General features: G+C 51.4%; 1 protein-coding gene across 13 annotated transcripts in view; it reads right to left on the reverse strand.

Annotated features, from left to right (window-relative positions):
* TLE3 (TLE family member 3, transcriptional corepressor) overlaps positions 1-24,944 on the reverse strand; it is a 47,398-nt gene that overhangs the window by 17,043 nt on the left and 5,411 nt on the right. For 7 of the 13 annotated variants that reach the window (XM_081517214.1, XM_081517210.1, XM_081517209.1 and 4 more), the window contains exons 5-6: positions 8,198-8,260; positions 6,587-6,661 (exon numbers count right to left, since the gene is read on the reverse strand). In XM_081517214.1, coding sequence (XP_081373340.1) covers positions 6,587-6,661; positions 8,198-8,260 — 138 coding nt within the window. Of the gene's footprint in view, positions 1-6,556; positions 6,662-8,197; positions 8,261-10,707; positions 10,754-24,944 lie in introns of those variants that run through there. The other 6 variants (XM_081517204.1, XM_081517202.1, XM_081517203.1 and 3 more) reach the window with 2 other exon arrangements.

Here is a 24,944-nt window from a genome sequence, read left to right on the forward strand (position 1 = left end):
TTCTCCCCCAGCAGCCAAGACAAAACATCCTTTATCAATCTTAAGATTGTGTCAAGAGCCATGGGCATTGTGCCACTGACTACACCATGACCAAATATTTCATAGAGATTGAAACATTTCTTGGGAATGACTGGGGCTGGGTTATGCATATATCTTTCCTCTCAACAAGCACGAGGGGAGGGAATGGAAATTTACTGAATGCCTGAATGAATGTCTGGGCCCTTTCCAAATATTATCTCTGAGCCTTCCAACTACCTGGCAGAAGGGTTGTGCCCACTTTAAAGATGGCAAACTGGTACTTAGGGGCTGGAATAGGGTCAACTACCAACACCATCCAAAGAATGTTCCTAAGGAGACCCCCTGCCCCAGAGCAAGAAGAGTTTATGAGGGTGACAGAGAGCCAAACCCTGACATGCTCGCCTGTCAGTGTGAACCGTGGCTCTCTGGCCACTGCTGACAGATAACAAAACACAGTGAAGGCCCACAGTTCTGGATGGACATGAGGCTCCAAGAGGCAATAAGTATATTTGAGATCAGGAATTAAGAGCTTCCTAAATGGCTCACCAAGTAAAGAATCTGCCTGCAATGCAGGAGACTTATGGAGAAGGCAATGGCACCCCACTCCAGTACTCTTGCCTGGAAAATCCCATGGAGGGAAGAGCCTGGTAGGCTACAGTACATGGGGTCACTAAGAGTCAGACATGACTAAGTGAATTCACTTTCACTTTTCCCTTTCATGCACTAGAGAAGGAAATGGCAACCCACTCCAGTATTTTTGCCTGGAGAATCCCAGGGACAGCAGAGCCTGGTGGGCCGCCGTCTATGGGGTCGCACAGAGTTGGACACGACTGAAGCGACTTAGCAGCAGCAGCAGGAGACTTAGGTTCAGTCCCTGGGTTAGAAGATCCCCTGGCGGAGGAATTGGCACCCCACTCCTGTATTCTCACCAGGAGAACCCCTGGACAGAGAAGCCTGGTGGGCTGGAGCTCATGGGATCGCAAAGAGTTGGATACAACTGAGTGTCTGAGCACAGAGCACATTAAGAGACCTGCTCTTCCTCAACTAAACTGCAAATTGCCAACCTCGTGCACCCCCAAATTTATGATTCCCACTCTGCAAAAGAGGAAACTGAGGTATTACACTCCTAGCCCTGGAGGGTTCATTTTTCAGTTTAGGGGGAAAAGGCTGGGACCACAGCCATCGCTCAAGACCTGGGACATCTCTTGGTGGGAAGTTTATGGAAGCTGCTGGTGGGCACTGGTCTAGGTTGCAGCCTGACGCCCAGATCTGCCCTGAGACGCCAAAGCAGAAACAAAGTGGAGGTGTCTATTCTAAAGCCATCCACTTCCCAGAGGCAAGGCCCATGGAGATGCAGCTAGAACAGTTAGTTGGGACGAGGAGCATCAGTGGGGCATCCTGCTTCCTGAAAGGTGAGCCAGCACCAGAAACTTGGAACAGAGTCTATAATTGCAATTGCAGTGGCTGTATGGAAGACACTGGCTTTCAAAGTTGTTTAGCCTCCAAGAGGGAGAGGGTGGTTTTCTGCAGTGGCCCATGAAGCAGGTGTGTCTTTGTAACAGAGGAAAGGCACCTTCCGTGTACTTCTCATCTTCAAGCACAAGAGCAGGACCCCCTGCACAGCCAGAAATTCCCCCGAGGTCTGCTCTGGATGGATGGAAGGTATGGTCAGGAGCAGTACAGCAGGCTCCAGGAGGCAAGGACAGACAGCCGACTTCCCAGGCTTCTCTCTCAGGGCGAGGACAGATGCCAGGGCTTGTCGGGTCAAGGGTCTGCTGACAAGCATCCTGGTTGTGACAGAGAGTGAGAAAAAAACCTTCTCCGCAGCGGGACGACTGGCAGTGTTCCACCTGTCTCTCCATCCCAGTGTCGCAGGCAGGGCACAGCCATCCTCAGGCTGCTTTCCTGTCCCCAGGACACATCTCTGACTTCAGAGGACAAGGGGAGGAAACACAGTGACATCCGAGTGGGAGGGTGACAGGGTTTTCAACTGTGGAGAAATGAGATCAAGTCCCCCATCCGAGGAGGCGCTGGGCTCAACTCTGCAGCAGCCTGTCTCCAGCTTCCACTATCCCCTCTAAGACCAGGATCTCTCTGTCCATTAAGTGAAAGGAAGTCAATAACTCCCCTCAAACCCCCAAATAGGGGGCAAGGCCCCTTGTGAGCACCCTCTCATCTCGCCTTTCACATTTCATGCCAGAACAGCAGCCTGTCAGAGAATACGTCCTGGGGGCAGACATGTGTCTCTGTCCTCCTCATGGGTGCCAAGTGCCCAGATCCTGGGCTCAGAATGTAGGACCACTCACTCACAGGGGAAGTGGACGGGGAGGCCCCTTGCTGGCCAAGTCTATGTAATTGGATTATGCACATCATGCTTCATGCCTCTGCTACCTGATTTAATGCTTCGCTTCTCAGGTTCATGATTTGGGTTAAACCTAGTGAAGTGGTCTAAGCCTTTCCAGGGCCGAGACCCACTGAGGACATCCTAGCTGTGTAAGATGCAGACTCCTCACCTCCCGGGGGAGAGGACAGCAGCCCCAACCTCTGCCTGGTCCATCTACTTCTTGCCCACAGAAGTGGCCCCCCACCTCCAGGAGGAATTGTGCCTCCATGCTCTGCTACAGCTTGGAAGGCTCACAACAATGCTGTTACCCCATTTCATTTTTAACAATGCTGTTACCCTGACAGGCTCAGGGGGGTGAAATGACTCTGCTAAGCCAAAGAGACCAAACCCAGGACTGAAACCCAGTGTGACTTTTCTTTACCATGGCCCCCAGCTGAGAGAAAAGAATGCATTCATTCTAAGGCAACTTTTCTGCACCATCCGTCTCCCTGTTCAACCGAACCCAGCTCATCAGCATTGTGGAGGGAATGCGAGCACCTCAGGACTGGCTTCGCACACTCTGTGCAATTTTTGACAAGCTACAACCTCCCTCTTCCTCACCCACCCCTACCTAACCTGAAAAAAAAAAAAAGTAACCACCAACAAGGACCCACTGTATAGCACAGGGATCACTGCTCAATAGTCTATAATAACCTAAATGGGAAAAGAATTTGAAGAAGAATAGATACATGTGTATGTATAACGGAATAACTGCTATACACCTGAAACTAACACAATATTGTAAATCAAACTATACTCCAGTACAAAAAAAAAAAGCTATCAACACTTGGTAACATCTCTTCCACTAATAATTTTCAAGGGAACACAGCTCAAATTGTCAGCGGGCAAGTGGGGTGAGTTGGCCATCTGATGCAAAGAGCCGACTCATTGGAAAAGACACTGATGCTGAGAAAGATTGAGGGCAAGATAAGGGGGTGGCAGAGAATGAGATGTTCAGATAACATCACTCACACAATGGACATGAGTCTGAGCAAACTCCGGGAGATAGTGAAGCACAGGGAAGCCTGGTGTCCATGGGTTCGCAAAGAGTCGGATACACTGAGCAAGTGAACAACAGCAGCAAGTGGGGTGAGCGCCCCTCCACCTGCCAGGTTCAGTGACCTTGAGCCAGCGTGGAGCAAACTGAAATGTGAGCTCTGGAAGTGGTGGGTACCATCAGTTCACCATGTCTAATCTGCCTAGGGAGACCTTTTGCAAGTTGCTGACCAAGGGACAAAACTCTGCCCCCCACCATCATGGCCAGGAATCTTTTGACTGTGTAAGGATCCCCTAATAACCTGGATCCAAGAAGAGAGGGCGTGGATCAGGTCTGCAGTAACCAGGTTTTATAGACCCTCCACAAGCACACACACACCTTCAGGCCTGCCTTCCCCAAATGGACATGAGTTCCCAGTGGCCCCGCAGACCAGCAAGCCTGGGCCTCCATCAGTCCCTCCATCCCCTCTCACCTCATACCAAGTTGAGACTAGATCCTGGCCTCTCTCACCTGGAGGAAAGAGCCTAGAAATCCTCTAACCCATGTGCACGCCAGTGATCAGGCATGCCAGATACCCGATCTCTCACCTCTCTCTGACATAAGACAAGGCACGAAGGCAGAATCCTTCCACCTCATGCCCAAGAGAGCCCAGACGACTGACTGCAGCGGGCACATCATTCAACACTTGCCCAGCCCTTCACCTCTCCACAGATGGAGAAACAGGCCTGGAGGAACTAGCTGACTTGCCCGAGGCCCCCCAGCTCCCAGACGAGGAGGCCGGCCCACTCCTTCCTGCAGAGGGGCAAATCCAGCTGTGCCACGGGGCAGGCACCAGCTGCTGTCAGGGCCTCCTGGGGCCTCCCTTCCCTGCCCTTTACTGCTGGGGCAGGACGCCCGGCCCCTCACCACCTTCCTCCCCATCACTTTCCTGAGTCAGCCGGCCACAAGCCCGCTCTGCCTCTTTCCCTCCTTCGAGAGATGCCCCAGCTCGAGAGCCTGTCCGTAATTCCTGCCTTGTGAGGCTCTGTCAGGCACAGCGATTAGACGGCTGCCTGCTTAATGACAGGGCGACGGCTGCGTTCACTCAGAGCTGGAGAAGCAATTACCTCGAAAATGGGGGTCACAGGCCCCACTCGTTGGCTTTAATTGAATTCCAATATCTGCCTCAAGCTGCCTTGACCTAACGCGTAGCTTCCTAAATACTCCTTGAAGGAAGCAGAGCTAATCCTGGCAGTGCTTCTTCTCCCCAATTCCACTCTTTTCTTAGAACTTTTTTTTTAAAACATTATTTTTATAAGAGGATTTTAATTCCAAAGGGGGAGACGGGGGGGGGGGGGTGAGGGGAGGGAACCCCACTGTGGCCACTGCAGGGGTAGGAGAGCTGGGCCTACAATATGGATGGGGGTGAGGGGGTGGGAGAGGAGAAACTTCAGAGAAGGCACTTCCCACCTTGAGCCCTTGTCTGCCACTCTCAGCACAGCCATCCAGCTGCGAACTGGCCACTGAGGAGGAGGACACTGGCCCCACCCCAGGGCTGGACTGGACAGGGGGTGGCAGGGGAGGAACCTTGAGCCGAAAGCCAGCCTGGGGCATCTGGCCTGACTTTGCTCCGGAACCCCGTGTGACTGACTGTCAATGAGTCACTCCCAAACCTCTATAAAGCAAGGGCATCAGTTGAATCAGTGGTTCTCCACCTCGGGCCCTTTCATGCACTGCCCCCGGTCCCCCAGCGGGACATTTTGCAATGTCTGGAAACGTTTTGGGGTATCACGACTGTGTGTGGAGGTGACCGGCATCCAGTGGGTGGAGACCGGCATCCAGTGGGTGGAGACCAGGGCTGCTGCTGAACACCCTCCCATGCATCCTCACAAAGCATCCTGCCTCAGAGTTCATCAGCCTCGAGGCTGCACAACCCTGGGCTGGGTGCTCTCCGAGGAGACCTCAAACTGTACAATATTATGGTTTCCCTGCTGGGGGGATCACTGGCTAGAAACAGTTACCACCCACTCATATTCTCCTTCCTGGCCTCCTCTCCGCTCCTCCTGCACAGCAGGTAAGGGTCTGCCCCTCCCTCAGCACTGCCAGGATTCAGACCAGGCTAACGCTCCTCTGCCCAGCCCCTCGCAGGAAACTCAGACCAGAAAAACAGAACCCCATAACCATCATGGGTCCCACTGACATGATGAAGGGTGAGGATCTGCCAGCATCACTCTGTCACTCCAACCCTGCCCTCCCAGCATTCCTGGCCCAAAGAGATGAGATGGTCCAGCCCTCTCCTGTAACAGACACAGAGACTAGGGTGCGAGGAAAAGAAAGGATCTGCTGAGGCCACACCGGGAAGAAATGGAAGTAGAATAGAGGGCCCCAGGCTTCTCCCCAGAATCAAGAGCCCAGAGACATCATTTATCTCACCAAGCCAGAATATTCTGCACCTTTAATTCCACCTTGAAATAACGACCACACTTAAGGACCAGAAAAGAAGTGAAGACCAATCAAAGGGCTAGAGAGACCCTACCCAGCTAGCCTACTGCTTCCCAAGCCGGAAAATACCGATTCCCTGTCCCACCTCAGACTGATGGAAAAGAATTCTGAGGGTGTGCCCTGGAATGTATATTGTTCAGAAGTCCCTTTGGGGACCCACAGTCAGTCAGGGAGACCTGGCCAGGGGTCCTGGCTGGACTTCACACAGGTCCATGATGGATGCTCAGCCCGGCAGCTCAGCACACAGGACAGCAAGGCCCAGACCCGAATGCCACAGCACGCTTCACATCACAGAGCAGCAGAGACAATTCTGACCCCAGGAGGCCAAAGAAGGGCAGATCTTTGCCAGGGAAGGGACAGGCCACCCAGGGAGGTGGGAGAAATCAGGCTGGCCTCCAAGGTGATCCCAGAGCCCACCCCTTCTTTGTTGGAGACACCAAAAGCCAGGGTAGGATGGGGCTGATGAATTTAGAGGTGGATTGGGGTGTGTCAGATACCCCTTTAATTTGGGGACTGGGAGGCAACTGGGGAGCCATTGGGGAAGATATCTAGGTGGGTCCAAGCCCATGAGATGCTGGAGGCCCTGGAGCCCTGGGGCCGCCATTCTTTGGGGCCAGCTGAGGTCAGGGTCTGTCTCTGGTTATGGTAAACGAGAGGAATAAAAGGGCTATACACACGGTGAGAGGCAGATTGGGGAGTCCACGTACCCCGATGATGGCGTTCAGCTCTGTCATGGTGACCTGCTTGGCTCGCTCCACCGCCTGCGCCACCTGCTGCTGGTGCTGGAGGAACACGGTACAGGTTAGAGGTGGCGGCATTCCCTGCCCAAGGGGGCATGGGGGTGGGGGGGACCACACGGGACAGGCAGGGTGACAGTCCTAACAGGAGGCAGACCAGGGCCACTGACCAAAACAGGACCTGGGGGATGGGGAGCCCTTTAAACCCTTTCCAATGAGCATGTATTACTTTTGTAATGAAAACGTCCCATAATTTTAAGTTAATATAAACAAGCCAAAAGATGGCTATTTGTCAACTGTCGCCCTCCACCACAGGAACAAAATCTTTATCTGAGGCATCTGAGAAAGAGCTGGCCATCAGACGATGCTGCTGCATGATTATTCACTTTCTAGATGCAGTGACAATATTGTAGTCCATACAATAGCAAGGTGTCCTGTTTTTAGGAGAGGCAGCTTGAGTAGGGAGAGAATGCTGTGAATTGTCAGGATGTTTGCAACTACATTCAAAGGGTTCAGAAGAAAGATACACAACCTGTATCTATCTAAATAGAAAACAAACCAAAAAAGTATGTGTCTAAATAGACGGAAAACATGGCACAATGAACCCTGATCTAAGCTATGGACTTGGGTGATGATGTGTTGAGGCAGGTTCATCAATTACTCCAGGCTGGGATGCTGATGGTGGGGAAGACTGGGGGATAGCTCTGTACCTTCCACTCAGTTTTGCCATGAACCTCAAATCACTCTAAAAAAATTAAGTTTATTTTTTTTTTAAATCTTTTTTAGAGCATTCATTCCCTCCAGCCTTGGAGTAGTACTGGCTTCATAAGGCAGCTGTCTCCCCTACTGGGCTGCAAGACCAAGGACATCACTTACATCCTGCTTTTACAGGAATTCAACCAGGTAAGGGTCAGTACTCCCACTCAAGAGACCTACCACCCAGGAGGGAGTGCAGGTGGTCTCGGCCACGGAGGGGGCCTGGAGGGCAGGCCTGTCTGAGCTGGAGTGAGCTCTATGGGCCCCTCAGGCAGCCCACCCATCTGCCCTGCACCAAGAGGCCTCCTTGGAGAGGGTTTTCTCCTGCTGCCCACCAGTCCAGCCCTGTCTCAGGTGGGGCGGGGTGGGGTGGGGGGTCTTCTGGAAAGTGCGCTTAGAAGATGATGTGACTGACTCAGTCGTCCCTCTGATGAGTCAGAAACCTTTGGGTAAGTGGTTCCCCCCAGAGGGTCTGGCTCCTGGCACTGACTGGGCAGGCTTCCTTGCTCTTAGATGTCTCCAGGTGTGGATGCTGGGGCATGGGGAAGCTGAGGCTGGGAATGCTGGCTTGGATGGGCCGAAGGGTGGGAATGGGAGGAGGCAGAGGTACCCACTGCCCGCTGTTGGCTCCGTCACAGGCCGAGACCCTCCTCTCAGGGCTCAGGCAGAAGCATGGAATAGCATCCACCAGAAGAAGGAGCAAACAGCCCCTCTGATATGCCAGAGAAGGTTATGTAAAGCCCCAGGTCCACTTCTGTCCACATGAACGGATGGACAGGGGCCGTTCTGGCAAGGCACAGAAGACAAAGCGAAAGGAGGTCTTACCTCTTGTGACAGGAAAGGCATGATCTGTGCTAAAATCGTGTTCAGTCTCTTCGCAATCTCTGTCTGCAAAGGGAAAGAGATGGCGTGAGGCTCAGGCAAATAAATCAAGTTGCCAAAATGTCAGACTACGGAAGGGCAACCCCCCGCCAAACCACAGGCCCTGGACAGGCTCCGTCCTTCCACCCTCTACGGACCTCCTGCCAGGAGGCCTTGCTGAATCCACAGCGTGAAGCAATTCCTTCCAACTCCCTCCAAGCAACCCAATTTCCAGGAGCTCCAATTTCCTATCAGCGGTGGTCTCCATGTTTGGTTCAGAGTATACAGTTTGCCTCCTCTGGAATGGAAGCCCTAACCAAAACAATGCAAAGCTAAACGAGAACAACCCCCACACCACCCACTGTGGCGAAACCTTTCATGAGAGCGGACGCAGGGCGGTAAGAAGGAACTGCTATGCCCAGTGGCCCCACGGGCAACTGCAATTCAGACTCAGACTCCCAGACACATCAGGAAGTGGTGGAAGACCCCCGGATGCATGTGCCAAGTGCTCCCTGGGGCCAGCCTCATGCCTAGTGATGTGCAGCTGAGAGGGTTTCCCTTGCCCCCACTTTCCACTGCTGCCTCTCCCCCAGCAGACCAATCCCTCGCCCTTCTAATGCTGTCCAGCCGGAAATCCCACCATCGATGCTTCCTTCTGGGTAGATCAAGCCCTGCCTTCTCTGAGATGCTGCTCATGACCTAACTATCGGAACCCTAGCCCTTCATCTAAGTTGATCACAGAAAGGCAGATCAATTCTCTGCCCCACCCCTAACACTCCAGAAAAGATCACATTCAGAAAAACATCAACTGGGGACTTCTCTGGTGGTCCAGTGGCTAAGACTCTGTGCTCAAAATACAAGGGGCCCAAGTTCAATCTCTGGTCAGGGAACTAGATCCCACATGCCGCAATGAAGATTGAAGATCCTGCATGTTGCAACTAACATCAGTCATGGACAAATAAATATTAAAAAAATAAAAAAGAAGAAAGAAAAACATCAACTGTTTTTGCCATCCATGTTCTGTGTGAGCCATCTCAAATGAAGAATGGTTTAAAAAAAGAAAAAAGAGTGGGGCTAAAAGGTTAACAGTCCAGACAGGAAGGCTGAGGACCCCTAACAGACAAGTCTCAGAATTGCTTCTCTTATCTCATCCTGAATCCCAAGGCTGCCGGGACTGAGGTCCTAGAGCTGGCTTCAGAGCTCTCATCAGCACATAGCAATCTTTCAGAGACAAAACCATGACAACAGCCTTTAAAAATCTGTGATCATCTGCATGTCAAATGACTCCGGATGAGAAATCCTTGTGCATTTAAAGTAAAAGCAATGCTGTCTGAAGGCTTACAAACAGACCCTGGCCCTAAGGAGAATTCCTGGCGCCAGCACCCCTACCTACCCCAACCCCTCACTGCAACCCACCCCCAGCCACTGATGAAGATGCCTCTGGTTGGTGAAGAGACAGCTCTTGGACTGGGAATCTGTGGGCTTTTGTGTGCACACGTCCTGGGGCTGCTGGTTGCAGTGCAGGTTCCAACACAGACCCCCTTGTCCAGAGCATCAGGGGCTCCTGGGTGGGGATCACAGCTCTCTCCTGGAACACTCTAGATTGGGTACTGGAGGTAAAGCAAGTCTTTGGTGCGAAAGACTGTCCCTCATATCCTGAACCAACCAGTGCCAATAATGGTCCCTACATTTCCAAACTCATCCTCGGCTGAGTTCCAAGGGACTCACAGCCCTGTACTTTCAGGGTTTACTTCAGCAAGGACACTGTACAGTAGGGTTTGTCAGAGCACCAGTGCTATCCACATACGTGCTCAGTCGTGTCTGACTCTTTGCGGCCCCATGGACTGTAGCCTGCCAGGCTCCTCTTGTTCATAGGATTCCCAGGCAAGGATTCTGGAGTGGGTTGCCATTTCCTCCTCCAGGGGATCTTCCCAATCCAGGGATCGAACCTGAGTCTCCTGCATGGCAGGTGGATTCTTCACCACTGAGCCACCTGAGAAGCCCTGCTACACATATTTGGGGCCAGATAAAACTCTGTTGGGTGGGGCTGTTCCGGGCATTGTAGAGTTTTTAGCAGCATCCCTGACCTCCACCCACTCGATGCCCATCATTCATACTTATAAGGCTCCTGGGACAATTACTAACTATTGTATAAATTATTAATCTAGGTAAGTGGAAAGAGTTCTAGTCCAAAACAGGGTCCCTTCTCATTTCTTTTCACTTTTTCTTCTCCCACACTGATTGATAGTGGGAAAGGGAGATGAAATATAAGAGTCAGAATTGTATATATCAGGAATTCTAAAAACAATCAGCTCAGTCCAAACCTGTATAGAACATAATCACTCACCTGTCACATGTTTATGTGCCAAATAAGACTAGAAAGTTTTATTTAAAACACAAAGCAAAGAGACATAAACAAAATAAATCATCCTTACCAATGAGCTTAGGGAGCTCACTGGTCCAATGTCTCTTACCTCAAATGACTGGCATAGCAGAGACTGGTACATGATAGATGCCCAGTAAAATCTAGAGACAAAAGAATCTCACTGGTTTCCCTCCATGTGTGTTTCAAGACTTCATATTACAATGTCCCCTGGCTGAGGATGTGGGCCTGCTGCAGCAGGCAGCATTGGGGGGAGGGGCAGTGGTGGACAAAGGGCTGACCTACAACCGGCAGGTGGGGTGGGCAGCAGCTCAAGCAGTGGTCAAGAGCCGGACCAGTCACAAGGCACCCAGTGGGTCCCTAGCTATTGCCCGCTCCTCAGCCAGGAAGGCAGGCGGCAGGCTCTGAACCTTCCCTGTCACTTTGGCCCACTCAATAGCTATAGGTCTTACCATTTTGAGGGTTGGTGGTTATCAAGGAGTCCTGTGTGTGCATGCTAAGTTGTTTTAGTCGTGCCTGGCTCTTTGCGATACTTTGGACTGTAGCCCACCAGGCTCCTCTCTCTGTCCATTGGATTCTCCAGGCAAGAATGCTGGAGTGGGTTGCCACGCCCTCCCCCAGGGGATCTTCCCCAACCCAGGGATCGAACCTAGGTCTCCTCCATCTCCTGCATCCGCAGGCAGGTGCTTTACACTATCGCCACCTGGGAAGCCCATAAAGGAGTCCTAGCTGTTGCTTACTTCCTCTAGCAAACAGGTCAAGTGTCAAGATTTTGGTAGGTGAAAGGACAAAATAAGAAGTAGCCAACCTTTCCCTTCCCCGCATCTTTTAGCAAATGTGTGGCCATAGGCTGCCTCCAGGTAGAATCTTCCCCTGCATGGCCTGGTCCAGAGCCCAGCATCCTCTGGTTATCAGGAACAACCTGCTGGGATTCATGTAGCTCTACCTGGTTCCAGGCTTGGCATCCAGGCTACAAGGTGACCATGGTTGGGTTGCTCAGAGCAAGTCCCCTCTCATCTCTCCTTTCCAGCATGGGGAACAGTTCTTGCCTCCCAACCCCACAAGTCAACCAAGAATCAGCAGAACAAGATACAGAATACTCCAGAGGCTTGGGATACCAGCCTTCAGGCTTTCTCCTGGGGCCAGACACAATGAAAAGCAGCCTCTCTGAGAGGCAGGAAGGACTCTGGCTCATCATGAGTCAGGACTATATAGGGTTGGGGGGTAGGGGAGGGAGGTGGTGTCACCCTTGGTCCCTTGGGTCTGGGGATTTTTTCTGGGGGAAAGTGGGCGTGGAGAAAGCATGTAAATCCCATCCCTCCCAGCTGGGACTGTCCCCTGCCATGGGCAGCACCGCCCTCCTGGTCTCCCCACCACATGGAAGCAGGAATTGAGCTTTGGTCATCTCTAAACCAGTGGCTAAGTGGTAAAGAATCCTCCTTCAATGCAGGAGACAAGGGAGAAGTGAACTCCATTCCTGGGTTGGGAAGATCCCCAGGAGAAGGAAATGGCAACCCATTCCATGGGAAATCCCATGGACAGAGGAGCCTGGCAGCTACAATCCACGGGGTTGCAAAGAGTCAGACACGACTGGGCAGCTAAGCACACAGATCAATCCAAACCTGAGTTCAGCATACACCAGAGGGTCAAAGAATGAACAGGGAAACTGTTCCCTAAACGACTTTAATTTTTTGTTTATTTTTTTGAGGATGGTGACTGAGGATGGGTAGCTCTGCAAATAGAAAGTTGGCCTGACAGAACCACTCTTAACAACAACAATAATAATAATAGCTAACATCCACAGATCCAGCTGTTCTGAGCATTTTACATGTGTGAACTCACAAGAACCCTATAGGGAAGGCACTTCCTATAAATCTCCAGTTTTCAGATGGAGAAACTGGCGCCTGGCAATTAAACAACTTCACTAAACGACTTCCTACCAAGAAGCCAAATTTTGACATTTTGAGAGCGCTCAAAGAAGTATTTTTGAAAGAAAAACTACTGTCAGGGTTAATAATTGACAGCATTTCCGATTAGAACAGCTGTTAAAACAGCATTTGATCCAATTCAAACAAGCTCTAAACATCACTTCCAAGAAAGGAAAGAAAAAAAGAATCAAGACGTGTGACTTTAACAATCAGGACAGGTCACAAATCACAAATTGGAACTAGAACCTACGTTGGAAAACTCCTTTTGGCAATGCCGGGCATCCCGTTATCAATACGGCAGCTGGGGCTCGCGGGGTAGACCTCCACCCTTCCCTCCATCTCAGCCTCAGCAAAGCCACTGCCTTTTGAGTCAGAGCCTTGGAGGAGAACCTGGGAGGAGGCGAGTGCCAGGCAGCTGGAGGATGGCTTCCTTTGGAAAGAGGTGTTTGGGGAGCCTGGTGCTGCCTTTGAAAGTTTCTTTTCAAGTATGGTTCAAAGAAGGCAGCTTTGCTGGTGGAAAAACATCATTCCTCAGAAGGAACTAATCTACTCAACACAGAGAAGCGTGCACAGAGATCCTGCGAAATCCGGAGTCTGCACTCCCAACTGGCTCTGGCTGCGGGAGGAACATCTGCCCCGCGTCTCCATCGAGACTGTTAAGCAAATAGATGTCGGAACACAGGATAGTAGGGGGTGAGTGTAATTTCCCCAAGAGCTGTCTGCTCAGTGTGCCTTAGGAACTCCCATTCACACAATCATCTCCTCATTGTAGCAGGATCTCTGAGCATCCTGCTGTAAACAGAGGGCTTTCTCAAAATACGCTGCTCCAGTCACACCCGGCCACTCACATTTGCTGCTGTTCCCATCCTTCTGACCTTTGGCCCAGGACACTTAAGGGGGATGGAACCTGCCCTTGGCCCACACCCTCAGCAGCCTCTTGCTCCTGGCCTGCAGCCTTCAGCCAGTCTTCAGCTTTTCTTTTTTTAAATTTAAATGCCTGCTCAAGAAATAGCTGACAGCCACTTCCCCGAGACTATCTCTCTGGTATTTAAACTGCCCGTACTGATTAGGTCTAGAAAAATGCAGATTTCATTCTAACCTCAGCCAAATACAAACAAGGAGAGGGAGGAACCTGACTGCTTTAGAGTTCTGAACCCTGAGCCACACAGAAATGACCTGCGTGGCTTTGGGCAAATCCTTTCCCTCATCTGGGCTTCAATTTTATTGTCTGCAAAACAGGGGGACGATAATAAGATCCAAGAGCCATCCTTTAGAGTTTGAGAATACTAAACGCTCCCAAGTTGCTCTGTGACACAGGGATTCCTCCAGAAAGCTCAGAAAAATAGAGCCGAGCATGAGTTTAAAGGACGAGCAAAGAAGAGGCAAGCCACCTCGAAATGTGGATGGACCTCGAAATGTGGATGGATGCTGAGTGGTGGGCGAGACTGGGGCTGGCTGGGGCTTGGTCCCTGGGACCAGTCTTCATGGCACGCGAACCATTCGAGTGTGTCCATCAGCCAAACTGCCCACAACAGTCACAGAGCGGGCAAAAGCAGGGATGTCCTACCCTATCTGTAAGTGTCCAGCTGCTCCTTTCCGTGATTCAGAAGGAGCTGCAGCCAGCCAGGAAAGGGCTCCTCAAGGTCATTCAGCAGGAAGAAACCATTGCCTCTCTGTGAGGCAGCCAAGGGGCCGCTCTTAGCTTCCTGGTCTCGCTTCTAAAACAAGGACTTCTTCACAGGACAACCACACAGACTCTTGGAAAGAGCTGTGTGATTCCGGAGATGCGTTTCTGGATGTGTGTGAAAAGATGAACTGAGGAAAGATGAACCTATGTGAGACATGAGTTATATTCCAAGCCACAGGGAATGCTGGCTTTCTTGCCAGCTCCGTCGTCTGACAAGCCATGTGACCTCTGAAAAGTCACACCCTGGTGGCCGGGCCTCTTGAAGCGTGTATGTCTGGGGTGACTACTTCAGTCTGCTCTGAGGTTCTTGAATTTGAATCGGGTTTTACCTAGCTCTCTGACTTAAGCCCTGGGGTATTCAAAGTGAGTCTATCTCATCTTGAAGTAACATCACAGGGGCACAGGGAGAGGTTGGAGGCCGCACAGAAGGTGGAATCACCAGCGGCCAGGTGCCACAGTCACCTAGCAGTCAAATATTAGAAGATTCCAGAACAATGCATCCAGGTAATTTTACCTTAAAATATCCCATTGCATTTCCTGGGCAATTCTAAATTGATAGGCCCTCAATTATTGGACTACAAGATGAAATTCCTTGCCAGGCAGTTTCTCCTCGGACCAAACTCAGAGAGCACTGAAATAAAATAAGTGGGTGTTTTATCACCAGAGAGAAGGAAGTCCAGGGAGGGATGAGGCCTCTACAAAAGCCGGGGTGGGGCTCCGAGGCCCCGCTCCATCCCTACCAGGCTCAATGAGAGAACTGTCCACGGTATCTTTAAGAAGGGGGTGAATAAATGACCCACTTAGCAGCCAGGGAGATAATGACCCTTGCTCCTGGAGGGGCCGGGGAGGTTTACATCACAGATCACTCAATGATAGGTGAGCCTCCTTAAAGGCCCTTTTAGCACTGACATATTGATCAAATTATATATAACTACAACGCCATTAAATATTTATGCTTCCGAGGAAGCCTGCTGAATTCTTTATGCCGGGAGGGCTTGGAACAAGAAAAGGCCCAGCCCTGGCATGACCCTGAGGATCTGTCTCCTGGGGGAGGGAAGGGACGCTGCCGGGGGCTGGCCTTTGACCCTGGCCCCCATGCCCTTCACACAGAGTAAGGATGGCAGCCCCTATCCAGCAAGGGCAGATGAAAGGCGAGGGAGCCTTGGGGCCTAGGTGTGACATGACTCTGCCATGTGCTCCGCTGAAAGGAATCTCCTCTTCCTTTTCTGTGTTCACCAGAAACCTTAGACATTTTCTGCCAAGAGTCTAGGAAGGAAGGGAATCGGGAATGGTGATGCTAAGTGAGTCAGTGAGGGAGTGGTATGGGGTGGTGGTGCGGAGGGGTGGGAGGGACAGAGGAAGCATCTAGGCCACTAACCCTGGAAAGAGTTGGCAATGCGATGTCCAGAGACCTGCATTCCTGCCCCAGGTGCGTCCTGCGCTAGGACCTCAGCTTCTGTTACATAAATGAGGCAGACTTGGGTTCAGGATAATAATCAGTGCTCTCAAAACCAAATTCGGTGCTGTGTGCAAGCGAGTGCCCTGTCCTGGAAAGCATTCAACTCCAACCCCACAGATACACGGGGGTGGACACCACTCCATGGGAGGGACCTGGAAATTTGACAGCCAAGTCCCTCTCTGCCTCTAAGACTTTCATTTCTCAGACTCTCAGTTTCCATCCACCAGGCTTCCTGTTAACAAGATCCAATAATCTTTAAATATTTGTTCACTTTAATTTCTTGGTTTCTAAAACACATTAAACTCTGCTCGCCTCCCACCCCCACTCCAGGGAATGGTTCTCAAAGAGCCTGCTTGTGTAGATGGAACAGGGAAAGTCTTTCCAAATTACAGCTTCTCCCAACACTGTCCATTCATCCCAGGCAACACAAACCCACCAACCCCCTCCCCATCTCTCCCTCCCCTCCCTCCCCTCAGATAACCCTCAGCCCCCCTCCCCCACCTTCCCAGACTCCATTGGCCAACTCCTGCCAGGAGGAAAAATTCTCAATTCATCCCTGTGGGGTTGCCATGGCAACCCCCAGCCATCTAATCCCCCTTGGAACATTATGCAAATCTCCCTTTGCCCCTCAACAGGCTGTAAAAGTCACATTACCCTTGCAGAGGCAGCTCGTTAAATTTTGGGGGTCTCCCTGTAAGGTCAGTGCTACAAATGAAGCACTGGCTATGAATTTTAAGGATGGGGCTCTCTGGGAAACCTGCGGAGGGGGCAGGAAGGCAAAAGCAGGATGTCAGAGTATTCCTTAACAGACTGACTGTGGGCAGAAACAGCCCCATTTTACGCTCACCACCAAGTTCACAACCCAAGAGCAAGTCCTTTTCCTAGTTTAGAAGTGTCAGAGGGGTCTTGCTTCCCCAGACAAAGATGGCAGGAGTGGTGGCATTGCATAGGCCGTAAAAGTCAAGATCAGGTATTTAGGAACTTGTTTATATGATTGGCTCCCTCTCAGGCTGGCCTCCTCCCAAACTGCCAGCACATTCAACATCTCATTTTACAGATGAAGAAAACAAGGCCCAGAGAGGGCCTGGCTGCCCAAGGTCAGCCAGCAGCAAGGGCAGCAAGGCAGTGGCTCTAGAGCCAAACTTCCTCCTCCTCCATCACGGGTTCTCAAGCAGGGCAGCTTTGGCTCCCCCAGGGACATCTGGCAGTGTCTAGAGACATTTTAGGGTGTCACAACTGAAGTGGTGCTACTGGAATCAGGAGGTAGAGCAATGCTGCTAAACACCCCAGGACAACCCTACCACAAAGAATTATTCGGCCCCCAAATGCCAACAGTGCCCAGGGTGAGAAACCCTGGTCTACACATCACTGACACTACATTTCACTGAATTCTTAAAAGCTCTGCCTGAGGACTTCTCAACACTGGAATTGACGTACAGGTGGGTCTGGAGGTGGGCCAGTGGGCAGACCACGAAAGACCACACCTTGATGTGGCCTCTGGATAAAGATCATTGGTCCAAATGAAACAAGCCTAGTTCCCAGTTCTGAACCCGCCCCTGGTCGACCGTGAGACCGCAATCCAGTCACTTAAACTCTTGAAACACCCGTGTTCCTACTGTGAGGTGGGGCTTAAGATGTCTACATGCTAGGGCTGGCATGGTGGAGCCAACCGGTCACAAATGAGATAGGGCTCTGGGAAGTCTTACAACATCAGCAATACCAAGGAGCTGGCCCTTGCTCTCTGAGGCCTTGGCAGCTTTGAGGACTGTCCCGTTGTGAGAAGCCCTTGTTGAGGTCTCCCTACACACAAAGGAGGTGCTATGCTAAGCAGTCAATACACATCATCTCACATCATCCTCAAAACACTCTATAAATGCACAGGCCCATATATGATGCCGCCGGCCACACATGGCTGGTGAATGTTCACTAAAGCTCAATTTGAACTCAGTTCCGCGGTCACAGCAGACACATTCCAAGGCTCAAGAGCCCCATGGGGATGGTGGCCACCACACTGGACAATAAGACAGACATTTCCATGACTGCAGAAAGTTCTGTCAGGCAGCACTGCTCTAAAGGTAGGCAGGCATCCTCATCACCTCTGTTACAAATTCAAGTTTACAGAGGACAAACAGGCCACCCCAAGTCATACAGCCAGGAGACCCTGATTGAGAACTGAAACCTAAGTTTGTCTGACTCCAAAGCCTGTCTCTTAGCCACCAGGACAGGCCAGCTCCCAGATCCTGGTACTCTGCCCCTAACTTCCCAGGATCCCCCCTTTGAGAACCAACTGACTTCTGATGAAGAAACTCTGATTCCACTGGCACCTTTGTGAAAAAGGGTTTATCAATGACCCATCACCTGGAGGCATGGGAAATGCCCAATGTTCCTGCAGAACCAGAGGACTAAGAAAGGGCGTGGTCAGAAGGACAGAGAGGGAGAGCCAGGGAAAGGTGGTCCTTTGAGAAGGGGGGGTAAGAATCAGGTAAGAGATGAGAGAGAAACCAAAAAACGGCTAACAAAGGGACTTCCCTAGTAGTCCAGTGGCTAAGACTCCAAGCTCCAATGCAGGGAGCCTGGGTTCCATCTCTGGTGAGGGACCTAGATCCCACATGCCACAACTAAGTCCCAGCACAGACAAATAAATTAAAAAAAAAAAAAAAAAAGGCTAAGAGAGATGATCATACACACATATACACTACCACCTTAAGGAATTCCTGCAGACTGAGCTCCATGGTGCCACACACACTTCCCAGGTGACACAGCCAGAGTCAAGCCAAAAGGGGGAGGACCTGGCAAGGGCAGGGTGCCTCTCTGGGGCTCTAATGCTCCTCACTTCTGGCTGGCTTCATAGAGAGCTGTTCCCCTGGGATAAAGTGTGAAGCCCTGGGAGACAGGGTCCCTGACCTCAGTCCCTCCAGAGTCGCGCCCTAGGACTTCTGCTCTTAGGCCAAGCAAGATGACGCCAGACTGCAGCCCTCTCCACGGGTGATGGAGCTCTGACGAAGCGTCCCCGTCTCCTCAGAGGAAGGGTTTAAGGGTTTAAGGACCAATCAGGCCCTGGCCAGCTCACGGCCTCCATCTGCCCCATCTCATCGGTATTGTCTTCCCATCAGACCATTCAGACCCTCACTCTAGACCATTTGGTATCACCTGCAGCTTCTCCCCGGCTTCCCCGCTGGCTCAGCAGTAAAGAATCTGCCTGTGATGCAGTAGATGCAGATTCACTCCCTGGGTCGGGAAAATCCCCCAGAGGGCATGGCAACCCACTTCAGTATTCTTGACGGGAGAATTCCATGGACAGAGGAGCCTGGCAGGCTATAGTCCACAGGGCCACACAGAGTTGGACATGACTGAAGCGACTTTAGCAGAAGCCCGCAGCTTCTCCCAGGCCCGTGAGTCTGCCCAACGTCTTCCTGGGCAGGAAGTCTGACAGTGCCTGTACCCAGCCCCACCGCAGCTGGAGGACAGACTGCTGTCCTAGTTCCCCAGTCTACTCTAAACTGCCTTGCTCCTCCCCAGCAGGTATCACCACTGATTCCCAAAGCATCTGCCAGGATGTTCAGTTCGAAACCAGCAGAATAGATCTGTTAAAGGCGCTCCCTTAAGAAGTCCTGGGAGACTGGGTAGGGGCCCCTCCTCCAACCCTTCATCACACAGTCCTCACCTACTGGCTAGGTGGTCTAAAACCAAAGAAAGCCTCCCCAGCTGACCAGGCAGGAAGAATCTCCTCCCCTGCCCCTTGTTGCAAAGAGTTGGAAAGAACTCTTTTTGCGTTTGAGGGAAGACGTAGCCTTCCAGTGCAAACTAAAAAGTTCTCGTTCAGTATTAAAAGGAAAAAAAAAGGGTCGAAGAGCTGTGAACAATGGTTATCAAGGATTTAAAAGGGCAATGAGATAAGGCCCCAGCACTTGGAACTCCAGGCCCATATAGATAGCTAAGGCATGACAAGCATCACTGACTAAGTTACCTCCAAGCCATTAACCCTTGCTTCCTGCCGCTCAGGTCCTCCTATAATCTAAATCCAGCATGCTTTCCTGGCTCTTCCCCGTTCCTTATCCCTTCATACCTCTGCTTTATCACCTCTCCCCAACTACCTGGTTCTTCACCCCTCTCCTTTCTTCCCCTCTCACACTGTCCTGTCATGTGAAAGGGGGGAAAAATAGAAAGTGCTTAAGCCTATTAAAGACACGTTAAAATACAGGTTTATGACACATATTTCTTCCTACAATCAAGACTTTCGCAGCCACAGGCCTCTCTCAGAAACCTGAGAAAGCCTGGCAACCTTCCCAGAAGGTCTGTGATGTTACACAGGGTCAAGGAGACCCATCCCCCAAAACTGGAATGTTACAGTCCTGGTCTGTGCATGCTTGTACGTACTCAGTCGCTAAGTCATGTCTGACTATTTGTGACCCCATGGACAACACAGTCGATGGAATTTCCCAGACCAGAATATAAGAGTGGGTAGCCATTCCCCTCTCCAGGGGATCCTCCGAACCCAGGAATCGAACAAGGGTCTCCTGCATTGCAGGCAAATTCTTTACCAACGGAGCTACCAGGGAAGCCCTATAGCCCGCCAGGCCCCTCTCTATCCACAGGATTTCCCAGGCAAGAATACTGGAGTGGGTTGCCATTTCCTCCTCCAGGGAACCTTTCTAACCCAGGGATCAAACCTGTGTCTCCTGCATTGGCAGGCAGATTCTTTACCACTGAGCCACCATGGAAGCCCAACAGTCCGAGTCCCCCACAAAATACACACCGTGCACCCATGACGGACTCAGAAGCCTCTGTGAATACAAAATGGTCTTGTCCCTCGCAGCACTCACAGCCTCACTGCTGCTCCACACACTCCCCTCCCACCCCAGCCCCAGATTAAGAACACAGCCGGGTGGCACCCTGAAGTATACAGGTCATCTTCATACCCCAGGCCTTTCCTGCCACGCTCCGACGCTATCCTCCTGGTGTGTGTTTGCCCTGGACCCACATGCCTGTGAGTTTAGGTTTCTAAGACAAAAATGTCTTATCTGCTTTGCAAACAAGTGCTCCACAAATGTGGAAGCCTGTATTATTATAGTCTCTAACTACAGAGCAGAATTTTCACTCTGTCTTCGATAAAGGCTTTCTCTTGGCAGCATCTAGAGGTGGCGGCAGCTGCCCCAGGATCCCACCTGTGTTCCTCGCGTGGCGAGTGAACAAATGGGGCCCCTCTAAGAAGACAAGGCCATGGCCACGGCCAGACTCAACCCCAAAGGGGCTCCCCGGTCATCTCAGCTCCACTGCTAGGAACTTTGTTCTTCCTTCACCCTGTAATGGGTCAGGGAAGGCTTTGGTTATAGCAGTGAAGGGAACCCCTTCTCAAAAGGCTATTGCACCATCAAAGTCATGACGTCAGTGGGGTGAAGTGGAGGGAGGTATTTGCTCTCGGGCAGAATCTTCACGGCTGAGTCAATGGGGCCCCCTGTTAATCCCTGAAGCTGGGATGAATGTCCCCTGCAGAAGGCAGGTCCCTGCCCTACTCATCCTCATGATTTCCAGAGGGACCTCTGTACAGAAGGGCCTCCTAGAATCTGGTTTCAAGGGCTTAGAGGGTTCTAATCTGACTCCTCAAAGGCCGACCCCTTTCTCCCCCAGGTGGTCTCTGCCTGTTCATCCATGGTGACAAGGTGACATCTTGGAAGCCTGCCCCACTCCATCCTCATGCTCACCGTGCAACATCCTTAGCCACCGAAGAACTCTACATCACTGCTGGGGAGAACTGCAACTCCCCCCATTACCTCCTCCAGAAGACCCTGAGGGGAGGCACCATTCCCCTCCCCCCACCGCATACCCCACTTGCTGCCTGCAGTGGATGACACCCCAGACCTTACTTCTGTGGTGGCAGGAAATTCCCCCTTCCCTAAGTTTCTCCTTAGCTTCAACTTGAGAGGGAACATTTCTTTTGAAAGGCAAGAGGAAAAAAAAACCAAAAGCCAAGTGAGAAAAGCAAGGAGAGAAGGGGAGAGAACGCATCTTGGCTGTGAGTCTCGGAGAGCATTTGTTGAAAACAAGATATTGTCCCTTTAAGCATATAAAAACAAGGCCCTTGAGCGTGCAGTTCTCACTCTGGTACACAATTATGGGTGCTTTCAGCTGTCTAGCACTACTTCAAGTGCTCTCTTAAACCAGACTGTCAATGGCATGTTGAAAGCTATTTTGCTGGCTTGCTATCATTAATAGCAAAGTGGAGAGCTGGGCTGATGAGAATTAAATATGGGGGAGGGGGCGGGTCATAACCAGTCATTACAGAATTACCAATATGAGCTAGAAGACAATGCCACTTTGGGGGATAAAGTTCAAACCAGCAGATGATGGTGGGGTAGTCGGCAGGGGAGGGAGACAGACGCAGGGAGCGGCCCCCACCCCACCCCCCAGCCCGGCAGATGGACGCGGGCCAGCCCTGGAGAGCCATCTGGGGACGGAGGAGCCACAGAGCAGCGAGTGTGAGCGCCGAGAGGCCTTGGAGATCACTTGGCTGCAACATGTCACCACCTCGCCTCCCGCCCCAAGTGGAGTCCCTCCTCCCCTCCCCCCAGCGGGTTCCCAAGACTTGTGGACTTGTGGCTTCCGGGACACGGGACACGGGACACATAGCGCTGTGTTTCCAAGGGCTGCTGCCACCCCCAGAGGAGCCTCCGGGGGCGCCTGCCTAATGAACACGGCCCTCGCTTTAAGCCTGGGCTCAAGTAACAGCCCTTCGGTGTAGTCTTCTCCGGTGTAGTCTCCTCTGACCCGACTCCCCTTTCCCAGGAAGAATGAGCCGCTCTGTCCCCGGGTGCTACTCCCGTGACACTAGCCCTGTTAGCACTTACCTCACTGCATTGCAATGACTTATTTAGATGCCCGACTCCCCCAAGGAGGGAAGGGTGTCTGTGAAACCGGCCCCAGCCCACACCCAGCATATCCCATACCCGTTTTGGGAATCAGTCCAACCTCCTCATTTGACTGATGAAGAAACTGGATGCTGAGCCAGAGGAGGAAGTAGGAGGAAGCCCTGCAAGAGCAACCCCCCCCCTCCTACTCACAAGGCTCAGGGAATGGGAATTCCACCCTCTGACACCACAGTAATCCTGAGCAAAGAAAAAGCAACGTGTTTACTGAGCACCTATTATGTGCAAAGCGCACAAAGGAGACTTCAACAGAGGGGCTCCCCACAGATACGGAGACTTTCTGCATGCAGATCAGTGGGACACCCCACTGAGGTCTGGCCTGGACCACCTTTCCCTGGTATCCTAGGATTTTGTAAAAACTAGATGAAAAACATCTTCCCCACACAGGAAGAAAAAGGGAATCCATCCCTTGACTGACTTACTCCAACAACAAAAAGGAAGCAAAGGATCTCTGATACAGACTAGCCCCTTCCTGTACGAGCGGAAGGAGGAAGCCACAGACAGAAAGGAGCTCCATGCCCCTCCAGGAGCTCCTGGTCCGGCAGGATTCAACGAGTCTTCAAAAAGGAGCCAGGTCCCCACCGGGGACCAGTTTCCATGATCGGTGGGGACCACGTGCCCATCTCCCAGATCATTTCAATAATAGTGTGGATAAGAAGAAAAAGAGCCAGAAAGCACACAGACTCGCACTCTGACAGCTCCATAAACAAGAAGCAATAGGGTCCAGAGAAGGCTGCAGTGGAAGGCAGCCTTGAGGGTCCAGGGGGCAGGTTCTTTCTAGGTGGACAGGACAGGGTGAAGAGAGCTTTCAACTTGGTGGACCCCAAAGTGGAGTGAGGCAGATACCCTACTCCACTGCTGAAGAGGATGAGAGGAGACACAGTTCTGGAGAAGAGCAACAAGGCAAAAACGTCAGAAGGAAACTGAGGCGTTAGAGGGGTTCCCGGATGCCGATATTCTGACCAAAACAAATGATACTCAAAGGTATTTTTTCTTAGCTCAACTCAGATACCACACAAATAGGGACTGCCCTAGTACGAAGAAATATGTCTCCTTCAATTTGAGTGTTCCACCTTCTCCCCACCAAGACTGACTCGACGCCTGGGCAGGATTTCGGTAACTTCATCACTTGCTGGTCCCCTCTCACACCTTTACACAGAACAAGATGTTATGTCTGAAGGTCTTCCAGCCCAAGCCCCTTTTTATGTGGGTGTGAGGGCCTAGAGAGGGGAAGTAATAAATGAAAATGTTCCATCTTCCTTTTCAGCCGTGTCCATGGCCACCCCCATGGCCATACCCATTTCAGGTGAAAGATTCACAGGTTTTATCACCTTACCTTACCTGTGAACCTTATCTTTGGGATTGCTAGTTATGCATTGTGTTTATTACCAGGCGCAATGAATCATTAGTTGTGCAAATAGCTGGTGGTTCAGAAGAGGACCCTGGGCAGGCAAAGACGATTCAGCTGATATGGTTATACAACCCGAAATGGGGGACTTTGGACTTTGGTGTCACCAGGTTTGTAGCCTTAACCTCCTGAGATAATAACGCAGAAAGAAGCAATGTAATTAAAGACACAGAGTGCTATTAGTTAGTAAACGAGCACTCTTCATTTCTTGAGTTTTGCTAAGAGAGCTGGGTCGGGAGGAAAAGTGGCAACAGCAGCTCCTCTGGTAACACTGGACTGGATGGATCTGGAAACCTCAGCTCCCCTGCCTGGGCCTTAGTTTCTTCATCTGGACCTTGGAAGGTTTGCAGGAGAAGCCAAAGGGCTCTCCCAGTTAGAATAGAAAGTGAGAGGAAGGGCTGCTTGGTGATGGGAAAGTGGGGGTATGACACATTCCCCAAATCAATAGGCCTCCAGTGCTCTTCCAAAACCTCAGTGATCACCAGCAAGGGGTGAAAAGATAGCCTGACCCAGCTTCTCAGAGCATCAGTGTCTCAAACTCTGAGCACTACAATTTCTCTGGAGCGCCTGTTTCTACGCGGCTTTGTGATTTGTGGCTGACACTGGAGAGTGTCAGCCTCTGTGGGAACAAGATGGGAACTGACGAGCTGGCCAGCCATCATCGCCTCCCTGGCCTTGCTGAATCACCCTTGACATCCTGCCTAGGAGCAGAGGCTTGGAGGAGGTGGGTGACCTCTGATTCTGTAATCTCTGCTTTGCCACAATTAGGGAGGGAAATCGAGAAGGGGAGGAGAAACCATCGACTGTGTTCTCTGGGATTCATTCGACAGCTTGGAAAAAGAACACAGAGGGAGACAGAGAAACTGCCAGGAAAGGAGCCAGCCACAGTGAGTTTAACCTCTCAGTAAAATAAAGACTGGCTG

The sequence above is a fragment of the Giraffa tippelskirchi genome, chromosome 7, assembly GCF_054371585.1.
Source record: "Giraffa tippelskirchi isolate mGirTip1 chromosome 7, T2T-mGirTip1v1.2.pri, whole genome shotgun sequence".
In the NCBI taxonomy this organism is placed as follows: Eukaryota; Metazoa; Chordata; class Mammalia; order Artiodactyla; family Giraffidae; genus Giraffa; species Giraffa tippelskirchi.